Source organism: Pan paniscus, chromosome 3 (genome assembly GCF_029289425.2).
Source record: "Pan paniscus chromosome 3, NHGRI_mPanPan1-v2.0_pri, whole genome shotgun sequence".
Lineage (NCBI taxonomy): Eukaryota > Metazoa > Chordata > Mammalia > Primates > Hominidae > Pan > Pan paniscus.
The window spans coordinates 171,033,144-171,056,597 of record NC_073252.2 but is presented as its reverse complement, the minus strand read 5'-3'; the positions used below and the strand labels follow the sequence as shown (position 1 = coordinate 171,056,597).

Sequence of the window (23,454 nt, the reverse complement as noted above, 5' to 3'; positions counted from 1 at the left end):
TGATGGTGCCTTATGTTGTTTTAGACATTTCTGGAAATTTAATGGTGATTGCCACAATTCCATGGAATAGTTGTCTATTTCTAAACTTTAAAGTTTCTATAGGAACCCAAAACCTTGACACAAGTAACACCTGGTCTTTACTATTGAAAGTACTAATTTAAAAGGCACAAAAATCAACAGGTATAATATCAAAGCATGGTTCCTCAAGTGTTTAGAACTCTCACCCCAGTTTAGAGGGAGCAATTCATATAACTCTTAGAGAAAGTGCCTGGAGATAGAGGGGTCTTAATAACCCAACCACAAAATGATTCTTGAGTGAGGAACCCTAGGTTTCTCCCAAATGCCAGACTGCCTACATTTAAATCAGTCCACAGTATCAGTCTAGCTCCACCCAAGGAAACAAATAGATGAGGGATAACACTAAAGCACACTCGATGCACTGAATGGAGCTGGAATCAAAGGATGAAAATATTATTTGCCCTTCTAGGACAAGGTTTACTTTCAACCAGGAAAGAAAAAAAGCAAGGTAATGTTACCTGTCCTTAGATATGGGAGCTACAAGTGGTGCATACCAGTTAACTGCCACCTCACAGTGGGCATCAAGGTATATCAAAACCTTAAAAAAAAGAGGCAGGTGAAAGAATACTCCTCATATACGTTACATCATATATTACACACAATTTAAAATTAGATGCTAATAAAAATTAGCATTATAGTCAATTCTGACACATAAGTTATCTGTTTAAGCCAGCATTCTCATTTCAATTAAAAAAACTGAAGAATGATTAAAAATGTGTATGATTTAGTTACCAAACCCAAAATGTTGACATTGTAGATATCAAATGCTTCCTACCTGTCCAAGTTTAGCCTTCTGAGCACCAATACTTCGTGCTTGAATTAAACCTTCCCTTCTTTCATTTCGAAATACCTTCACTAGGCCATTCCACAGCTTAATATATTCATCCAGTTTTTCTTTTAAGTGTTCTGTTAAGAAAAATCAACCGATATTATAAATTAGACTAATAGAAACCAATTAGTTATTATTTTTCTCAGGAAACAAGAATACAGGTGCATTGGGTAGACAGTAATTTTACATGGACCAGATTGCACGTTTTATCAAGAAGGAAGGCGAAGTATATTATTTAAGTTAATTTTGAGTTTACTATGCCTACAGAGAACTGGTTAGTCTGAGAATTATCAAACACCCTTCTAAACAATGATTATTCGAATTGACAGTTAAGGTTTTAAGACATATTAAAATTTTTGTTCCTGTTCACATGTTAATGTCAAATCTGAACGCTTTCAGGAACAACATTTTGTTTGCTGTTGACAGAAGCAATGGTTAGGGTTTCTGAAGATGCACTGCCTACTAACAATACTATACAATTTCACTGGAATCCACACAGGGTATAGGTTATTTAACATTTGTTTCTGGGACATCTTTCCCCAACCACAATCAGTGTTGAAAGCTGTAACCTTGGTGTGATGAATATGGTTCCCACCAAGTTGGCAAATAAGAAAAAAATCTCATTTTCTCTTTATCTTAAGCATCAAGTGTATAATTATACATTATAAATATAATTCTAATTATACATACATATATGTATATATGTGTTTGTAATTTAGTAGAGGAAGTTTTGTGTTATAAAAACCAGACACATTTGGCAAAGTTTCCATCTTTGGCTTCCCATTACAAGAGAACAGCTTTTGTTTGTATCACTATGAGCCCATGAAATTAGCTCACCACGGTCAGAATGAGCTGCAGATCATTTAAAAGATGCTTTTTGAGGACACACAAATTGTTTTAAAATTGTTTAAAAATTTGGCCCATGAATATGCAATCACAGGAAAATTGCTGTATTTAGAGATGAGTTAGTGGCTAAATGGGCAAATCAGACTGTATACTTAATATTTTACTCATTTTAGGGCATTTATTATTAGTAAGATACACGTGGGTATCTGGAATTGAGAAAAAAAACTTTCTATTTTGGTACCCAGTTTTAATAAGTATTATAAATAAAATTCTCGTGCTTAATCATGTTTTTTCCCCTCAGAAAACCTGAGTAATTTTCCCTTCAACTTAAAAAAAAAAAAGCCTTTATCCTCTTTTTTTTAAAGTTCAGTGCAGTCCTAAATTATTTTTTTAAAGCCTTTTTGAATTCCATTAGGAGGATTTTTTGCATATACAAGTTAAACACATCTTAAGTTTTTATGGACAGAAATGAATTGATGGCCTATGTTTCAAGTTTAGATTCTTGGTTACCATGGACCAAAGGGGGAAATGGTGCATCCAATACCTTCTGGCTTCCTTGTATTTCACACTGTGGTACACTGTGTTAAGGGCTCAAAATATTCACTGCCCTTCCTTGGATGAAAATTATCCTCCCTAACCCACTGACTGCAGGTTAGGACATGTGTGACCTGCCTTGGTCAACAAGATGCGGGTGGAAATGACATCAGTCACGCGCACAGAAGCATTAAGAGGCCGCTTGTGTATGTCTTCTTTCCCACTGCCCCTCTGCAGGCAGTGTCTGAGCTAAGGCTGCTCTGCACGCCTGGGTCCTGTGGTGAGGATGGGGTGCAGAGCTAGGCTGACCCACAAGGACCGTGTAGTTTGAGCAAAAGCTAACCCTTTGTTGGGCGAGCCACTGAGAGTGTGGGTTTGCTTTTACTTCGGCCCAACTCAGCCGCAGTTAGCTGATGCACACGTATGTGAGGAATTTGCTCCAGTTAAAAGCTCCAAACCTTTATAGAGGATACTGTGATGCCCAGAAACCCAAGTGCTATTATTACGAGTTAGCTCCTTTTATATGCATTTAGTCTTTAAAAGAAAAATCTTTATCTTAAAAGTTTTACTTTCTGAATATATTAGGGAAAGTACACACCAAATTATCACTCAAGTCTGATTAACCAAACAGTATATAATTTTACTAAGGATAGGACTGAGATTTTCAGGTAGTTTTGAAATTGAAAAAACTAATTAAAGCTGTACTTTCATTCAAGGGTAGCCCAAACTTCTCTGCCTACTCTAAACTCAAGGGACCTGCATGATTGTCTTCATTAGAGATTTGTAAAAGAAGTAAAGATAAAAAAAAGACAACAGTAAAAAAATACAGAATACTCTGAGGTCCGAAATTGTGTTCTTTTCTTTGGCAAAGCAGTTATTTTAGGATGCTAAATACCTTTTGGTGTATCTTCACTTTTTTTTAGGATATGATAAACTTTTACTGGTATTAATAATATAGAGGTTCTTAAAATTAGTAAAATTGGGCGATTTTGAAAAGTTATTTTATACATTTAGATTTTTGTTCATCTCAATTATTATTGTACCAACAATATCATTTATCTTGAGATAGAAATAGTATTTTAATGAAAACATTACTGTCATAGAAATTTGCAACAAAGATGGACATAAACAAAATGGACATACATAAAATGTTGTGCCTAAAAGCTTTTAGATTTGACATTAACATGAGAACTGAAGAAAAGTTTTAAAGTATCTTAAAGCCTCTACTCTAAAGGCATTTGATATGACTAAAAATTTGAAAGCTATACATTCTCTAGGATACTTAAAAATGATTAGTTAATAAAAGGATCAGCTGCACAGAGATGAAAGGAAAAATAGGCCATATTTCTATTTATTTGTGCTAACATATGTGTACAGTTTCAAGATTCTAATCATGTCCTTGCAAAACCAGCAAAGGTTTATCCAGACTGCAAGAATTCTCAATTAAATTTTGGAGGAAGCTTTTTTATAAAGCCATTTTGAACGATATTTTCATGCTACCTATGTTTATCTTCGCTTCTAACATTATAATCAGTGGTATACTTTTACTGAATTTTTGTGTACAACCAAATTTTTGTGTACTACTTGTATATCTCTGAGCGTGTAAAATGGACATAATGGTATCCACTGAAAGGATTACTGTTAGTATTAAACAAAATAACTCACATACAATGCTTGGCACAGTGTCAACTTGTTGATAACAGATGCTATCAATAGATGCTATTAATTTTTTAAAGCTAATTATTTTGAAATCACATTTTTGCAATTATTCATGCTTAACTTATTTTATAGACAAAATGTGAGTTTTACAGCCATTACCTTTATTACTGAAATCGTCAATTAACACAATTTCTGCTAAATATTTCCTTGGAGTCCTTTTAATTACACTGTGGACTGTTCTCATGAGGGTTGACCATCCTTCATTATGGAAGACAATGACAACGCTCGAAGTGAGCAAGTTTTCATCATAATGCCAATACTTGCATCTGTAAAGAGAAAATTTCATCATATTTATTTACAGGTAATCTATACTGCTTGGCTCCAAGCTGACTATATTTTCTGATTGGATTACATATTATCGACTTAACTACGGTAAGTGAATGAAATATAGCCTTCAAAATTTAACAGAAACGCAAGATAAAAGAGAGAAGCTGTTATGAGATAAAGTTACTCCTAGGTAAAGCTACTGCATAACCAATACTTATTCTGTAATAAAAAGACTTAATTTGTGAATTTATGCTGAGGACGCTTAAGATAGTATTTACAGCTATCAGGTGGTTGGCTTTTTTTTTTTTTCATGACCTGGACCTTAGTTTATTTTCCTTTTGGAAATGAGCTTTTGGCACAAGAGATTTATTTCACTTGCTAAATAAACCATTATATTACTGCGTTTGAAAGCTAAACACACTATATTACTATGTTTTACTAAAATATTCAGAAAAATATTAAACACGTTGACCTGAGGCATATAGCAAGCATTCAGAAATTTACTGTGGAATGAACAAAGTGATAATATTGTTTAGAGCTTTTAAATTAGCTAAAGAGCTTAGTTGTTCTACACAACTATTTGAAACAACTGTAGCAGGAGTACAGTTTCCAGAAGCCTCTTCCTAAATAGAAGAAACCCCAAACAGGGACTGGTAAAGACTCATTTTGATTCTGAAAGAGTACTTTGCAGTGTAACCCAAAGTTGGGAGGGACCAAACACTCTTTCAGGATAAGTTCAAAAACACAGTAGTAGGGAAAAGCAGATCTTATAGGAAGATGTAATGTTTCTGGAGAGAAACTGAAGCAGGCAGAGCAAGGTATGCCTAATTTTAGATGGGTGAGGATAATAATCCCCCCAAACAAACTATAACCCAGATGGGGACTCGGGCAACATTGTTTTTCTTCTGACTCTAACTACTGGGCTTAAAACAGCAGAACTGGGTGAGAAAGACAGCAATTTTGATTTACAACAGACACCAGAATTGGTGAAAATATGTAAAACATGAAAGGAAATTTGGGACTTGCTTCTAAGGCAGAAGATAGCAACTTGGGGAAAAGGGCAAGATAGAAACTTTGAATGGGAGACAGGACTGAGTTAGAAACATCAAGGGGCTGAAGGAGGGAGGAAAAGGGTGGGGTGAAGGTGACAGAAGGTGGTGAGGGGCCCCTTTGCTGTCCTAGGGACCTCCATTTGGGGAACATCTGCAGGCCTTGCGTTCTTACAGAGGACAGGGGACAACAGAGCTGGAATAGAGCATAATTTTGTGTTGTGTGTTGTATAATGTTTCCATCTCCTTTCACCAATGTATAGTTTAGAAATAATAATTCAAAAAATGTAAACCAGGTTGTGTGCCAGAATAACTCTATTGGTATGTATTTTTCTTACTTATATTCTTTGTCTTAAGAATTACAAAGTAATGCATAGTTTCTTGTACAAAATTCAAACAACATAGAAGTTTATGACATAAAGGTGAAAGTTCCCTCCCTGCCTCTCTTCAGCAGGTTTTGTCACATTCAATCCTCTTGTTCCCTCCAGATTTTCCACCTCTCCCTAAAAGAGCTTCTACTTCCCTTTTCTGAGGAGGAGAGATATCCCCTAGTAGATGTCAAATCTCATCTCCTAGAGGAAATCATTGTTAATAGTTGGCTGTATATAGTTTTTAAGATTTTGTCTACTCATGTAGACATGTCTGGTATGTATATAGAATACATGTTCAGATGAGTACGTATAGACTTTTCTCCCATGTGAGCATGTATAAGACTTACATAATTCTTTTAATAAGAATGAAAACATTATAATAATGTTTCAATACATTATTGAATATTCCATAGTATGGCTGTTCCATAGTATGGCTGTTCCATAGTATGGCTGTTCCATAGTCTACTGAATTACTTCCTTATTGATGGGCATTTCTGGTGATTTCATAATAATGTTTCAATAATCATCCTTTTGTATATACCTCTATGCCCTTGCATAGAAATCTTTCCTACAAAATTTTCAAGACTGTAAGCTCATTAAAGACAGGAGCCTCAGCTATTTTGCTCACTACCATATTCCCAGCATATAACACATAACAGCGGCTCCATAGTTCTTTCCCGAATTGCTTTGGGGATAATATTTTTGAAATGCCTCTTATATTTTGTTCTCAGTAATGTCTATTCTCCACCCCACAATCTTTCTACTTTGAGATACCCTCTAGAACTGAGGGAGAAGGAAAGGAAAAATCAGTTGGGGCAAACTCAGACTGCAGAAATGGTCTGCCTGAAAAGTCACAGCAACAGGTAAAATTAAAACAACCTGGGAAAAAAAAAAAAAAACTCAGGCTACACCTGCACACAGATAAGCAGACATGGTCCAGTACAGAAGCCCTTTGTTCTTTCCATAATTAGTGAGCTCTCAGGAAAAAGTTTCCTCCCCTTTTCAGGCATATACATGGTGGGCTCCATGGAAACTGGCACAGGGAGGATGGGGGCTTACCTAAAACAAACCCACAGTTAAACAAGAGAAGCAGCACTTTGTGCTTGCCTAGAGGCATACCCACAGCTGCATAAGATAAGGGGAATTGCACAGACAGCTTTACTGATAAGAGAAGTTGCTCAAACTGCTACAGAGATGAGAAGAGTTTCTTACAAAAGCTTTTGGATTTAGCTGTAACTCGGCAATCCACTTGGACTCCCCTCTCTGCTGTGGAGCATTTCTTCTCTCTCTTATTAAACTTTTGCTCCACCCCTACCCTTGTGTCCATGCTCAATTTTCTTGGACGCAGGACAAAGAAACCAGGTACTAGTTTAGAGAACAAGAAACTGCTACATTACGGTGCATTGGCAAAACTACAACATATTTAGGTGCAGGAAGAAGGGATCATCAGAAGGGTGAGTAAGAGCAGACCTTAACCCTTTTACTTTCATTTCTGAGGTTTCTTGTCTATTCCAATCCAGTTTCCTTTCACAAAGGGCCCAGACATTGCATGGGATTGGAAGGAGGTCCTAGGGCAACTGAAGGTTTCTGGCTGGGGCTACCCCTCAGTATTATCTCCAGTCCCCGACAGCCGTCAGGGTGCTGGCACAAGGACCTCCAGTCTTTTCCTACTGCATTTTCCTTCTTTCTTTTCATGGCTATCATGCCTCTTATCCCTTCTTTCTATGCAATGTTACAGGTGTTTTTGCAGCCTAGAGATAGAGTCTTGCTGGGTAGAGTCAGTCCTGATTACTAAGACACCAACTGACAAACACAACAACTCTTTGAGTTACATTCCTGATTACTAAGACAAAGAGTTGTTGTGTTTGTGATTTCCTGGAGACAGGGGAAATTCAAGATCAGTTTAAATTTTCACCTAGTAAGGGCTTTTTGTCCTCAATAATAGACATTGATGGCACTATATAAGGGGATATTTCACCCCAAGTGAATATCCTCTTCCCTCTCCATTTGGATTGTTTCCTTCTCTTTTTGGGTTATTTCTTCCCTCCACGTAAAAGCTCAGCACTGCCCAATGAATTGAAACAGTTTCTTTATGAGACAAGTTAATTTTATTCTGCTGGGGACAGCCTATTAAACCCCAAACCTCTCTAACTTCTGCCTGGAGAGATGGAGTCAGTTTTTACCTAACATCTCAGATCCTACAGCGCCACCTAGTGGGATGGGATTTTTTTCTCCATGGGGAGTCTTGCTGGCTGTTTGTCGAAAACCTCTAGTTCCTCAATTCCCCTCCCTCCTATGTCCCTCTATTAGGGACCAGGCTCCATGACCTATCTGTAAATATCAAAGCTCCATCTTTAACAGTCAAGAGGACAGCCATTCAATTCATATGTTCTTTTTTGAGGCACCTGTTCTACATCCAACTACATTGGCATTTAAACAATAAGGGGATTTTATATTTGGAAGTCAATTGGTCCCATTCTCTGGGATTTCAGTGTTTCACTAGGGCCATAGCAAGGGAAGCCAGAGATAATATTAAAAGACTTCCTCCATTCCATTAAAATGTCTTGCCCAAATACAATCTCTCCTGGACCCTTAGGGTACCCTGGGAACCTTATGGGCAAAGTAGGTCTAGGAAACCAGCAAGGGTGAAGGGCCAAGGCCATAAGCAGATGAGCATGACTAGTTATGCTGACTAGCTTCTCCAGGACCATAAATGAAGGTCATACTTGCAAACATGGGGCGGCATCTATGAAGGATGGTCACTGGGACCCAAAGGACGGGAGGAAGGGGGTGAAGGGGGATGCCCCTCCAGCCTTTCCCTCCATCTTGGGTCACTCTGAAGAGAAGGAGACTGAGGGATGCCTCTTCTCTTGCCTCTTTTCTACATGGATAACACCCCATCTTCAAGTCTGCACTACCCCTGAGTGCAGCCTGGATCTCCTTTAGTCCTCAGACCCTAAAGTTCACTCGGGGCAAGCCCCAACTTCACTGCCGTATAGAGGCCTTCCAAGATTTAACCCAAGTATTTAAACTCTCCTGGATGTTCCAGGGATGGAGAAGCAAGTGGGGAAAATACCAGTGCCCTTGGAGGACCATAAATGGGACCATGATGATAGCATCAGAAAATGGGGAAGGAAACTCTTTCAAATGTGTATATTGGAGAACTTGCAGGGGATTAGAGCCAAACCTATTAACTCTTCCAAGCTTTCCATGATAGTCCAAAAGCTAAATAAAAATCCTTAAACCTTTTTATTCAATAAAGAACAGGTTTATTACTCAGACAGCCCTTAATATGGGAAGGAAGTTGCTGAAACAGGCCCTGTCCAAAGATCTAATTTTTCTCACCCTCGAGTTGAAACTTTGCAGTATGTAAATAACACTCTCCTCTGTCCCCCAACCAAGGAAGTCTCAGGGAGGCACTGAGGCTCTCTTCAGTTTCTTAGCTGAAAGGGGATATAGGGTGTCAAAATCTAAAGCTTGGCTCTGTCAGACTTCAGTGAAGTACCTAGGTCTAGTCTTATCAGAAGGGACCAGAGCATCAGGTGAAGAAAGGATGCCCATTTCCTTTAACAGTTGAGGGGATTCTTAGGCATTAGTGGATTTTGCAGACTGTGTGTACCTGGATACCGTGAAATAGCTTGCCCTTTATACCACCTCATAACGAAACTCAAGCAGTTAAAACTCACTCACTAACTTGGGAACCTGCCTTTAACCAACTAAAGCAAGCCTTACTTAAAGCATCAACCCCCAGTCTTCCCAAAGGAAAAGCATTCAGTCTCTATGCTTCAGAAAAGAAGGAAATGGCCCTGGGAATTTTGGCTGAAGCTTGAGGTCCAGCTCAACAGCCAGTGGGTTACCTAAGTGAGGAACTTAACTTGGTGGCTAAAGGCTGGTTAGCCTGCCTCTAAGCAGTTACAATGGCAGCTTTGTTGGTGCCAGAGGCCACTGGGTTACCCATGGGAAACAACTGTTTACAACCCATACAATATAGCAGGAGTGCTGCCCTCTAAGGAAAGTCCCTGGCTAACAGACAATCACCTCCTTAACTATCAAGCTTTGCTACTGGAGGGATCTGTGGTCCAGAGGAAAACCTGCCCTTGCTAGAGCCAAGCCATTTTCTCCCAAAGGAAACTGGAGGACTTGAACATGATTGTGAAAAGGTAGTGGTGCAAACCAGTAAAAGGAATGATGAAGATCACTGTTTACATTCTCTGTAAAATTTTAGTTAATGAAAAAGGATTTTCTTAAAGAATGCTCAGCTTACCTCAAAGTGGATATCCGAACTATGGGTATATGTAAAAGGCCTTTATGTTTTTCTCTTCATATATCTTGTTTTTCTGGAAAAGGTTTTTTTTGTTGTTGTTGTTTTTCAGTCAACTGAATTACTTTTTTCCACTGTGTCTTATCATTCTTGATGCATACATGAAAGGCCCTAGAATGACTTCTGGTGGCCTGGGACTCCCTGGGAAATAGATTAAGGTGCCACAAATCCCATTTTGGAGAAATCCCTGTTTTCCTCATGGAACCCCTGGAATTAGAGGTTGATAAGCCCCTCTCAACATCTGTCTTTGTCTTCTGGCTGTGCTTGTTTATTAAGCCCTGAAAACTGTATTCATAGCCCTGTTCTTAAAAGGGCTCCACCCTGAGCTGCTGGATCTTCTTCTGACTGTCTGTGTAGTCATACATGTGATATATATGTGAAGTCTATAAAAAGGCCAATTAATTGGCCTAAGAAAAATAAGCACTGAAATAAAATATTTTGCAGTACAAGTAAAAGCTGTGGTACCTTTCAGTTCATATGACTTTAATATTTAAAATAAAAACAGACAAGAATTATTGGTAAAATACAAACGTCCTCAAGGTGTAAAAATGTGGTCTAATTTATTATGCAGGTCAGATACTAGCTTTGCTAAATGTTTTAAGGTTGCAAACTGCTTCTTTGGCCTTTTAAAAACTGTCAACTTGCCTGCTTCACAATTAGTATGGTCTGGGAACAAAGAGAAGTGACCATGCTCCTAACTACGCTGAAAGGAATCAGACTTTATCTGCACCTAGCACATAATTAATAACAACTTACCAGGCTTTACATTAAAGTTAAAAATTGCTAAGAGTTACCATTATGACATGCAATTGAGACTACTGAACATGGATTTGCATGCAAGGTGTGTAAAAACAGCAAAATGTGTTTTTAGTTAAAAGATTATAAGAAGGCATGGAAATGTCCATTTTGCCTAGGGATAAAGGATTGTCTTAAATTAGATAAAATAAAGTAGAAGGTTTAAGCAAATTGTGAAAAGACTGTAAATATTAATCTTGCAAAGGAAACTATGTGTGTGAACATATTGACTAAATTCAAAAGGGTATTATATATTTTTTTCTGTAAATTAAACTTTGAAATAAAAGCACAACAAGGTTTTCTTATGATGCTGACCTACTCTTTAGCAAAACTTGTAAAGGATTATAAAATAACAATACAAAAAATGTATGTAAAAATCTCACCTCATGGTCAAACTGGTTAAGATTGAATAGGATTGTCTATAAGGCTTCATTAAAAACTGGGGTTAACATTAATAGTAGACTAATGCAAGGGTGAAATTTGGCTCTCTATTCATGTAGTAATAAGGGCTAATGAAAAGGTTTTTTTTTTTTTTTCCAAATTTTTGAGTCATTGTTTTGGCAAAACAAATGACTTATGGTAAAATTTTGTTTCATAATATCCAGTGTTTTAAGCCTCTAACATATTTCACAGGCTTCCCAAAATTAAACTTCAGTCTCAAGGTTGTCTTTCCTGACCGCTTGCTTTTGGGTGCTACAAAGGGTCCCTGGAGCATGCTGAAGAGAGGTAAACAGGATTATTTAACATGTTTAGGTACATGGGATTGCCAAAATGATGTCTAATATTCTTCAGGTTATGTTTTAGGGAAAAATATTAACATATGTCCAAAATTGTATGGGATGTCTAAGGTTCTAATGTCTGAATATGTGCTATCAATCACAATTAAGGTTGTTATGTTGGGTTATTGTATGCCACAGAAATAACCAAATTTGTCAATCATGTTCTTGACTGTAACCACCCTGAACATTTTGTCATTTACAGACAATTGTTGTCTTATTTTAATCTTCTTCAAAAAATGGTTTATAATCACTGTGGAACTTTAATAGGTACTCTTGAATGTAGGTTTCTGATAATAGAAAAATGTAAAGGACTCATGAAAAGCTGAAATGTTTACAAATATTAAGCAGAACAAGAGTTAACGGAATGGACTAACCTAATAGAAAACTAAATGAATCTTTTTGATTTTTGCTTTGAACACTGCTAATTCTTGTTTTGTTTTTCAGAGTCAAGGAAACTTTCTTTCAAATTAGCTAGAGCTTTTAACAACTAAGTAAGGTATACTCCTGTGAACAAAATTTGGAACATGTTTGTTTCTCTCTGCCTGGTTTCTCTAGAATTCAGAAACTGGTTGTAAGTATTCTTGACTTATAACAATATAGTTGTTTGCATCAGTGCAATAAGAATCTACTTTATTTTGCAACAAAACACAATTGGAAAAACTGGTTGTTTTACCAAGGCTTTGACTGAAAGGGTGTGTTTCCCTTTAAAGAGTCAAGTTCGACTTGCAGAGCCAGTAAAAGCCTCCTGGAAAACTGGCCTCATACCTTGTCTACGCAGCCCCTGTACAGGGTTCCTAACCTGTGGTGAGTAAAGAATGTCACCTTCTTTTTTTTTTTTTTTTTTTTTTCAGACAGAGTTTCGCTCTGTCACCCAGGCCGAGTGCAGTGGCATGATCTTGGCTCACAACCTCCACCTCCCAGGCTCAAGGGATTCTCCTGCTTCAGCCTCCCAAGTAGCCGGGATTATGGGTGCCTGCCACCACGCCCAGCTAATTCTTGTATTTTCCATAGAGATGGGGTTTTGCCATGTTGGTCTGGCTGGTCTTGAACTCCTGACCTCAGGTGATCTGCCTGTCTTGGGCTCCCAAAGCGCTGGGATTAGAGGCATGACCACGCCTAGATCGGCTTTAGAAAGTCCTATCTAAGACTCCTTGTGGAACAAAGTTCCATCAAAGCCAATCTAAAAGGCCTATGTAAAAATAAGGATTCTTGCTGCACTTATGTAAATAATCAGACCAAGTTTAAAACTAAAGTCTATTTTGCAAACAACTCAGTCCTATCATGATTTGTTTTTAACAAAAAGGAGGACTGGAGAGAGGGAAATTATGTTTCAAAACTTATCATACAGTGGTCATTAATTTCTAGTCTCATTAGTTATTTTTAAGTTCTTGCCTACATTTTAGACTAACCCTGCTTATTCCTGTAAACCAACAAGCCATCTCTGGCTGCAGCTCAGAGGAGACAGAAAGGGATGGGTAATGTCAAAATCTGGAACAATATTCTAGCTCTGGGCAATTATCCTACAAATTCTGCCAGGTAATAAGAGTAAATAAAGTGCCCCCATAACCTGGAGGTTTCCTTTTTGGGGAAGGTCAAACCAAGGAAGCTAACCAAAGCCAAGCCCCATACACCCAATCTTAACAGACGTAACTATAGCCACCAGTTATCAGGGCATGTCAGCAGCGTCATGATTTTTAAGCTGTCCTTACCTCCTTCCTTGTCTCATTATGTTGTCTAATAACCCAAATTGGTTTTTTTCATCTAGAGGCCATCAAGCTCCAAATGGTAAAGTAAATGGAACCACACATTAAACGCACCTTTTTTCTGAGGACCCTTAAACCAGCCTCGGGAGGAATCCTAGCTGCTGTTCCTCACACAATGCTCCTCTCCAGCAAGAAATAGCCAGAAAGATCAATGCCCAATCTCCCTAACAGCAGTTAGAGTTCCCACTTCTGAAGTGGGGAATGAGGGTGAGGGAAAAGAAAAATCAGTTGGGGCAAACTTAGAGTGTAGAAGCGGTCTGCCTGAAAAGTCACAGCAATGGGCAAAAACAAAACAATCTGGGACAAAAACTCAGGCTGCACCTGCACACAGAGAAGCAGACAGCGTCCAGAAAAGAAGCCGTTGGTTCTTTGTGTAATTAGCAAGCTCCCAGGAAAAAGTTTCCTCCCCTTTTGAGGCATATACATGGTGGGCTCCATGGACACTTGCACAGGGAAGACGGGGGCTTACCTAAAACAAACCCACAGTTATACAAAAAAGAGAAGTGGCGCTTTGTGCTTGCCTAGAGACATACCCACAGCTGCATAAGATAAGGGGAGTTGCACAGACAGCTTTACTGATAGGAGAAGTTACTCAAACTGCTACAGAGATGAGAAGAGTTTCTTATAAAAGCTTCTGGAGTCAGCTGTAACTCGGCAATCCACTCGGACTCCCCTCTCCGCTGCGAAGTGCTTTCTTTCACTTATTAAACTTTCACTCCACCCCCACCCTTGTGTCCATGCTCCTTAATTTTTTTGGATGCAGGACAAAGAACCCCGGGTACTTGTTCAGACAACGAGAAACCGCTACTTTAAGGTGCACTGGCAAAACTGCAACAGAACAAGTCTACATGGCTCCACATTCTGTGGAGGAGGACATGTTCCTCTTCCACGGAAAAGGGAAGTAGAAGCTCTTCTACTAGGGAGAGGTAGAAAATCTGGAGGGAACAAGGGGATAGAAGGTAACAAAAGCAGATGAAGGAACGGATTTGTGCGCAGCCTCCATTTCCCAGCTTTGGAGGAGACTATCCAATAGAAGGTGGTTGCCATGTGAAAGAGAAACCATGCTGAAGTGTACTTGGGCAGGAGACCTACAGACAACTTCCCTTTCCACATCTGCTGTGCAGTCTCCCTTGGCTGTAGGGTGCAGCCAGGGAGCCCAGACGTTTCCACATGCTTCCAGTGGGGAACATGGATGGTAGCTAAGAGTTGAGAGCCAGTGGCCTGCCAGGGGTCACAGTAATAAGGAATAGGATGACATGTGGCAACTCTATGGGATGGAAGGCTTAAGACACGACAGGCTCTTGTAGACAAGCGGGCTTCAGAGGATCCACAGTACCAGTGAGGGCCAAAATGGAGATAAGTCCCCAAAGTGGGTCTGGTGAGGAAAGGACCGTTGGTCCCAAAGGCAGCAAGAGAACTGAATAGAAGTTACTGCAGCAGGGGTTCCTTCAGCAGCAGATGAAAGGGTGCCAGTATACCCGGGAAGACAGGCACACCTACCCAGAACCAGGAGGAGGCAGCAGAGACAGAGGTAAGCAGGCCAGAACCACCTAAAACATGTTCCTCAAGGGTGCACAATCCTCCTGTCACCAGGATGCTAGAGAGAAAAGGAAGAGAGGAAAAGAGAGCGTCTGGAGCACAGAAACAGCCCAGAGAGGGAGTCTGAATTTTGGGCCGACTGGATTGGACACTTATCCCAAATGAAAGCTTCAGCCCAACACAAATTGAGCTACCTTCAATTACAAGCTTTCATTTGCCACCGTCAACCTGAAGGCAGGATCTTAAAGTTTAGCTCTTTTCTGGTTTGTCATTGTGAGATGAAGCCACTGGGTAGAGCACACAGAAGTAGTATTTATAATACACAAAGCCTTGATATTAGGATTTAGTAAGAAAGAAATGCCCATTGTATTGAGGTAAAACCCCCTATTCTGCATCATTCCTCTCACTTTACTGGTGTAGAATTTGTAATAAGTTCTAATAAGAAGGACAGCATTTAAATGGATGGGCCCTGATATATATTTTTGACTAATTTCTCCTCTTTGGTATCTCATTTCCCAAGAAAGCTTTAAAATCCTCTAACACCAAGGACAGTACTGGTTCAGCTACATTGTAGAACTGCTCTGATCACATATACTCACATTCAGATTACAGGCTTGCAATGATTAGAGTTATTCTTAGAGTAATTTTACAGAATATTTTCAGGGTAGCTATCTGGGTCAGGTGCTTGGCATTAGCAGAAAATATGAGAATAATGAATTTCCATAGTGATTTTCCAATAACTTAAAAAATAGATTTCAAAAATAAAAATGAAATGTCTCACTTGCATTTTCTCTGTATCAGCTATGTTTTTAACATCTGTAGTTTAATATAAAACCTTGTTATATTTAGACTTCATCAATAAATAATATCTAATTCAGCAGACTATGAAAAACGTAACATTTTGAGGCTGCGAGTCCCTGCACTCAATATACACTATCATTAATCTACAATAATGTGTGTGTGCATGCTTTTGTGTATTTGGTGTGTGGAAGTTACTCATCTCTCGCTCCTCTTAAAGGTTGTTTCTTACTTTTAGACCATTCACTAGGACTCTCAAGACAAAGAGTCATTTTTGATTCTCTCCCCTTAATTCTGAAGTAAATATAACCAGGAAGATTCTTTAGGCATAGGAAACAAATCCTCAATTTGAGAAACACTGATTTTTTTTAACTATCCTTTTTTTTTTCCTTTTTATTGAGACAGAGTCTCGCTCTATCACCCAGCTGGAGTGCAGTGGCGTGATCTTGCCTCACTGCAACCTCTGCCACCCGGGTTCAAGTGATTCTTGTGCCTCAGCCCCCCGAAGAGCTGGGACTACAGGTACACGCCACCACACCTGGCTAACTTTTTTGTTTCGCTATGTTGGCCAGGCTGGTCTCGAACTCCTGACCTCAGGTGATCCATCTGCCTCAGCCTCCCAAAGTGCTGGGATTACAGTCGTGAGCCACCATGCCCGGCCTCCATTTTTATTTTATAATAAATTGAGGACCTTTCTTGCTTTCATCTAAAACCTCTTTTGCTCATTTTCATCATAAAAGGAAGTGGAAAAATGCTTACAATTTATAAGAAACAGTGCTGACACTTGAATATGTTACTAATGTAGAATACAAAGTTTAATTTAGCATTCAGAAATCAATATACATTTTCAGTGAAAAGACAGTTTATCACTTGATATAGTTTGGATGTTTGCCCCCCACAAATCTCATGTTAAAATGTAGTCCCCAGTGTTGGAGGTGGGGCCTGGTGGGAGGTGATTTGATCGTGGGGGCGGATTTCTCATGTTTAGAACCATCCTCTTGGTGCTCTCCTCACAACAGTGAGTTCTGGTGAGATTTGGTTGTTTAAAAATGTGTAGCTCACCCTCCACTCTCTCTTGCTGTCAGTCTCACCATGTGAGACCTTCTCCCCCTTTGCCTTCTGCCATGATTGTAAGCTTCCTGAGGCCTCCCCCAAAGCCAGGCATATGTCAGTGCCATGCTTGTACAGCCTGCAGAACCATGAGCCAATTAAACCTCTTTTCTTCATAAATTACCCGGTCTCCGTTATTCCTTTACAGCAATGCAAGAATGGCCTAATACATCACTGTTAAACCCAGTTATCAAAATCAATAGACTGAGGGGAGTGAATTTTACCCAAGTGTTCAGTTTCTATGGACATTGGTTGGAATGACACAAAGTATGCTCCTTGGGAACATGGTATGGTAGATTTTATTCCATACAGTGCATTACACATAGCAAAATAAAAAATCTAAGCTTCGAAAGAAATTTATAGGTTAAAATTCCTCATTATCCCTCTCTGGAAATGCCCCATTTTGTCAACGTCTTTCCCAAAAAGGACTGCTACAATAATTCAGATGTGGAATGGACAATATATGAGATCAACGCTACAACTCTTAGTCTGGATATAATTCCTTTAAAAGTATAATCTAAAATTATATTGGCACTGTATTTTTGCAACTATATCATATTGCTATCTCACAATTCCCTAAAATTTGTCTCCCCAAATTACTATTAAGTCCAATGTTTCCCATTTTATATTTCAGCAGTTGAACTTAGTATAAAATACCATGTTTACATTTATTGCATTTTATATTGTTGGTTTAGGTGCATGTTCCAGCAGGTTCTGCCCTCTTTGGTTTTTGTCATTTGTTGTGTATAACCATCCCTCCCAGTTTTCTATGTTGAAAATTGGACTAATATGATTCCACTTTATCTACTGTTTATATGGAGGAATATGAGGTCAAATACTGTTTTAAAGCTATGTGTTTTCCCTGAGAGGTTGATATCACTCCATTTATCAATTTCACCTAATTGCACTATCATTCAAACTATATTTATTTCTCTTCTCCACGGGGATCTGAAGACTTTACTCAAATATCTTGCTAACTCACACTGCATGAGGTATCTATCACACAGTCTCCTGGTCTACTAAGGTAAACACATGTCTTCTTTTAGGTATAGCTGTGACTTTGGTCTGACTCTTTTTCATAGCCCCATGCTGGTACCTAGTGATGGCTACTTTTTAAATATGTTTAAACGATCTCCCTTAAGTACTGTGTATCAGTGACAAGTTTCCAAGAACAAGTTTTCTCTCTCCCCTTTGAAAAATATAAGATAGTATTTTCCCACCTCCAGTTTCCTAAAATTTCTCCTCTTCTCTCCAGTACCTGAGGATTACTGACAGTACTTCCTCTCAAACTCATCTGGTAAGTTCCTCAATAGCTGGTGCTGTAAGAGGCTTTAAAGGCTTTAACAAATCTAGTGCACTCTTAAGATATCACTTATAATACTTTCAATATGGAAATCACTCCTGCAGATAACTAAGAAGGAAACAAAAAAGTATTGCACATCTGTCTTTCTTCTCATACGTTAAAATCATATAATATGCCCTAATAATCTGCCTACTCTTTGCTTTCTCATTATTTTACTCTGAACAGAATTTAAAGCAATTTTTTAATCGTTGCAGACAACACTTGGAATACATATCTAGAATGTCTCCTGTTTTTCTGAAAGCTGTTCCATCACTTGGCCCTACTGAGGTCCCCTTCTCTAAGAATCTCCTTAAACAGCAGTTCCCAAGAAAAAGCAACCATGTGATGTCATCCCTAGGCCATCAAAATGGACTCAGAGTGCACACCTGTTTGAGAAGTGCCAATCAGAGTCCTTCTCTGCAAACTCTGAGCTTCTGGAACTCTTGTTGGTTTCTACTAGGCTCTTGCATTGTCAGGCAAGGACTGGACAGCTATTTTCATGGAGAAGCAGAGAGAAAGAAGTAGAGATGAGAATTCATGAACTCTGAGAAAGATAGAGCATGTGACTTTAGTTCTCAACTTTTCAGTTTGTACTTCCGCATCTCCCACAGCCACCATGTGTACTTCCTGACCTTGGGTTCTATGAGATACTCATATATCCTTTCAACTAGTAGCTCGCACCACCCCGCTCCACATTTTTTTGTTTAAGGTTAAACTAGTTAAACAGATTTGTTTATGGGCAAATAATCCATGTCTAAACGCTACACTTGATATTTTTGTAAATTTTAGTTTATTATATATTAATGAACTAAGAGTTAAACTGAGAGCTTTTCACTAAGTTTTAATCAATCAATCAATCAATCAATCTATCTATCTATCGTCTCTTTAAATTTGAGATTATTGGAGATCTTCCTCTATGGTCATTGTTGAAGTTACAGGAAGGTAAGCTAGAGACAGAGATGGTACTACTTGGTAGGTCCTAAAAATTGTTATAAATATGCAAAATTAATTAAACTTAAGAGAATTACACATGCTCACCAAACAAGAAGCTGATACATAAAATACTGTTTGAAATGAGAAAAAAAAAACAAATTTTCATGCAACCTAGTCATCACTGGAAACTCTGCCTGCAAACTCTGGTTACAATGAGAAGGTTGCTTGGCAAACACAGAATCTGTTTTAATGGCTGATGCCTTACAGTTTTGAAGCTCCCTGCTTCCTCCTCCACAATAGGGTGTGCTGAACAGACTAAATTTATACTGACTGACTCAAGCTCCCTCTCTGATGGATAGCTAGTGGTACAATAATCACATCTTTTCTTAGGTTCCCTTATTCTAACCCCCATGTAGACTATTCTTTTCTTGATAATACTATATATTCTTTATTTTAACTAGACAAAATAAAACTGAGGTTATAGTTTTTTATTTAATCATTTTCTCAAACAATGCCTCAATTCCTTGAAGACTTTCTCTTCTTTTCCTTGGCTAATAGAGACTCTAAGATAACCTAGTTACCTTTTTCCAATGTTATTATCAATTGATCCCCGTGAAGGTCAAAATTAAGCCTATAATTCCACCTTATCATCTCCAAGATTAAAATGTCAGCAAAACTAATCATCAGAAGTTCTGCTCTTAGCCAAAACAGCATTTTCATGTATTATGTCAAAACTCAATACATACTTGTTGATTTGATTCCAAAAATTTTCCTGGGACTACTCCTTTGTCACACGAGTACTATATCACAGAACATTACCCATTTTCCTCATTAATGAATTAAATATTAATGAAAAGGGGAATAAAAAATGTTTACTTGTTGCTCTATTTAAGGCTGAAAGTCAAAATCAATGCTCATGGAATTAATGGATGGGTCTGCCTTTCAGGATGAAACTAGATAATTAAGAAAGTATGGCTGTTAACTACAATCCCTGCTTTGGAGTGTACTGTATGGTGCCATAGTAGGAAGGTAGGACCCATTTTTGAAGGTAGTGCCAGTTGGTGGCTTTAGCTCATCATGCCCATATCTCTATCAGGTCCACCCCTCCCAATCAGCTCAATCTAAATAAAACAGTGTTTGCCATGTGTGTAGGGTTTTAAGACAAGCATCCCTAGTTCCTAGCAGGTTACTGCATCTGAACTTTTCCTGGGACAGATTTCATTTTCTGAGGCAGAGAGTTGAGATGCATAGATTTATTTCATGTCTAAATAATCAATGGGTTTGGAGGAAAGTGGACCATTGTTAGCAGAACAGCAGGGCTAGTACCAGAAACTTTCCACTTTACCATGGCTGAATCCTAGGGCTGGAAAGCTACAAAAAGAGCTCATAAAAACTACTGCTGCATGTAGCTCATGAAACAAAGAGCTGCACCATGATCTGCCAGACCACTTGTGGCCTTCTCTGACCCACAGCTCACTGAAAAGCTTATATTTGTGTTTATTTCCATTTTCTCTACTCTGCTGTGAGGTAGCCAGTTTCCTGGCACTCCCATAGTCTGTGGGATGCAGCTGTCCAGGTGTTATCATGACAACACCTTTCTTATCTCAGTTCCCCACTCAGAGCTCGGCTGCCAATGATCCTCAAACACAGTAACGGTACGGTTAGAATTCACGAAGGAAGCCAGAGGCTTCTTAAAGGTCACATCGTCATTGGACCATTCAGCTTGCAGTCTCTACTATAACCTTAAATAATGTGTATAAACTCTGGGACAGAAACGTTCGAATACAGTTTTAGAGAACACCTCAGTCTCAGCCATCGCCTGATGCTCCTCCTCACTTAGTGTCCTAATAAGCCCCCAAAATGAGAAAGTTATGCTCCCCATGTTGAGATACCATGAGAGAAGATGTAGGTGAGAACTTCACAGCTGACAGTTGTTAAGACTGGCTGCATGGGGATGACTGTATTTCCTTTTGGTGAGGACATTAGAGGCGTCAGGTGCTATGACCGTGGAGTCACTAAGCACTGGCTGCAAGAGCAGCAGAGGAGACGACAGCAGTGAGCCACAGAGAAGGCACATGAGCATCCATGAGGAATCCAACAGGATCCATTCCCAAGCATATGTTCAACATCCCTGGCTGACTCCCAGAACTAGTTGTGAATTTGAGGGAGTTAAAATTCTAGCAGAGTAGATAGTATTTAAGCCAAATAAATGGTGATTTTGCTATTAGTTATTGTGATCTCCTTTTATCCCAGACTGAGGCAATGCAGTTCTAATAGCTCTGCTATTAGTTTCAAAGCACTTTAATACATGTTATCTCATGTGAGTTTCACAGTAACCCTGTGAAATAGAAAGGGCAGGCATTATTATTATTATTCATTTTATATATAAAGAAACTGAGGCTCTGTTAGGTTATATGATTTGCTTAAAGTCACACAGTTAGTGACAGCAGCAAGATTTAAAAATGAATCCTTTGACTCTAATCTGAAGGCTCTTTTCTTAAACCTACAACTTTACTAGGAATTACACACAAATATATGCTTAAACAACATACAGGAAAATAAATTCCTTATTTTCACCCAATACCCAGGAAATACATGGCCACCAACAAAATGACTGCACACAGCTCAGAGAATGTCAGTTTAATTTTAAAGGTTGAGGATACTAAATATGTTATGGAAAATTAAGAATACTGAACTATGTCTTTTGGGTAGCTATTTTCAAATTTTCTTTTTTTGAAAAGGAAAACATACTCAGACAGATGTATCCAGTTAATGATTTGAAATCTCAAACCACAATTTAGAGAAAAAAAATCTGGCAGGGATTCCTAGGACTGGACATATGTTCTTGTATATTTCTTCAAAACTCCCTGGGAAAGGAAAAAAAGAACATTTCACAGTGTAAGCCATATGTTTATAGCTATATTGGACTCTCATTTCAAATATGAGCTTACATGCCATATTCTGTGTTACAGAAGTACCAGCTTATCAAACACCAATATATTTGAGCTGAAACAACAGGAGTAAGGATCAACATTGGGCACCATGCATGGATGTATAGATAACTTAACAGTCTGAGCAAATAAAGGTCTTCATTTTTGACTTAGTTATTAACTTATGCTACACCTTATTCCACAAGGACTTTGAGCAGCTTACAAAGACACACAGAATAAAACAGTATTACAAAAGTTAAAAATAGAAGGAGGGAAAAAGATGGATAAAGAAAGAATGAGAGGAAAAAGAAGGAGGAATCAAGAATGAGGTTTTAGAAGTATATACCAGAGGGTCAAGGGCTCCTGTGTGCACAGTTCTGGGGTACGACTGACAATGAGCACACTATGAATGCACCACCCGAAGTGAGTAGCATGGTGGGTTGCGTATACCAAATACTTATGGGTAAATCACAATATTGGCTTGAATTTTCTAGCAAGAAAACCTGGTGAGGTCTGTGTTTAACAAACCAGTTGTTCAGAAGAAGTACAATATTCATGGCGTGAAGATCGGATGGGATTTTTTGTTGTTGTTTTTAAACAACAAAAACAGGGGCCTCCTTATGGTAAATACAGTAATGGGTTTCACTGTGCTGTTTTCCATAAAGACTTCAATGGAGACCAATGGCATTGTACCAAGGTGCAAGTCAGTATAAAACAGTTGTGCAGAGAACAAGTTGGGAATTTAAGTTCAACACAGATTTGAAAATCACACTTTACAAACATTCCTTAAAATGTTTATTGAGTCATCTCTTCCAATCCATGTTTCATCACTCAGTGAGTGATTATATGCCTTCTCGATGTACTCTAATTACAATGAGGAAATGACATCAACCATATGGAGGACTTACATTTCCAAAAGCAAATTTCAACACTGTTAATGACTGAAGAGGTACAGTCTTACAGTAGCAGCATGATAACTTTAGACTGGAGTTAGTAAATAATTTCTCAAAAGAGAATTGTTAGATATTACAGGATTGGTTGCAAGACAGGTTGTAATATTTACTTACAGAAGTCTTAAACATTGATAGTAATGTCCCTATAGCAAAATGAAGAGATGTACTAGATCATTTTTTGAAGACCCTCTCCACTGTAAAACAAATATGGAAAAGAGTATGTAATATACAACAGTTAACATTTATTAACTCACAGAACAGACATTTTCTGGGGTTAGTAAGAATATATGTTGGCTACACTTAGTAATTTATCTTGTTAAAGATATTAGGAAACAAGTAGTTCATTAGCATATAATTGATACATATGAGATGTTTAAAAACGTTGTAAAGGAGAAAATTTGGTAATACTATTTCAAAAAATTATTGCGGTAGTCTACCTCGTTTCCGGAATCAATTGAGTTATCTTTACTTCTCTTTTTACATCTCTACTTCATTGTA

General features: G+C 38.4%; 1 protein-coding gene across 5 annotated transcripts in view; it reads right to left on the bottom strand.

Annotated features, from left to right (window-relative positions):
• Positions 1–23,454, bottom strand: part of GALNT7 (polypeptide N-acetylgalactosaminyltransferase 7) — a 155,008-nt gene that overhangs the window by 27,815 nt on the left and 103,739 nt on the right. For all 5 annotated transcript variants that reach the window (XM_003823418.7, XM_008977069.5, XM_063603995.1 and 2 more), the window contains 3 exons: positions 4,106–4,272; positions 854–984; positions 537–616 (listed from right to left, as the gene is read on the bottom strand). In XM_003823418.7, coding sequence (XP_003823466.3) covers positions 537–616; positions 854–984; positions 4,106–4,272 — 378 coding nt within the window. The remainder of the gene's footprint in view (positions 1–536; positions 617–853; positions 985–4,105; positions 4,273–23,454) is intronic.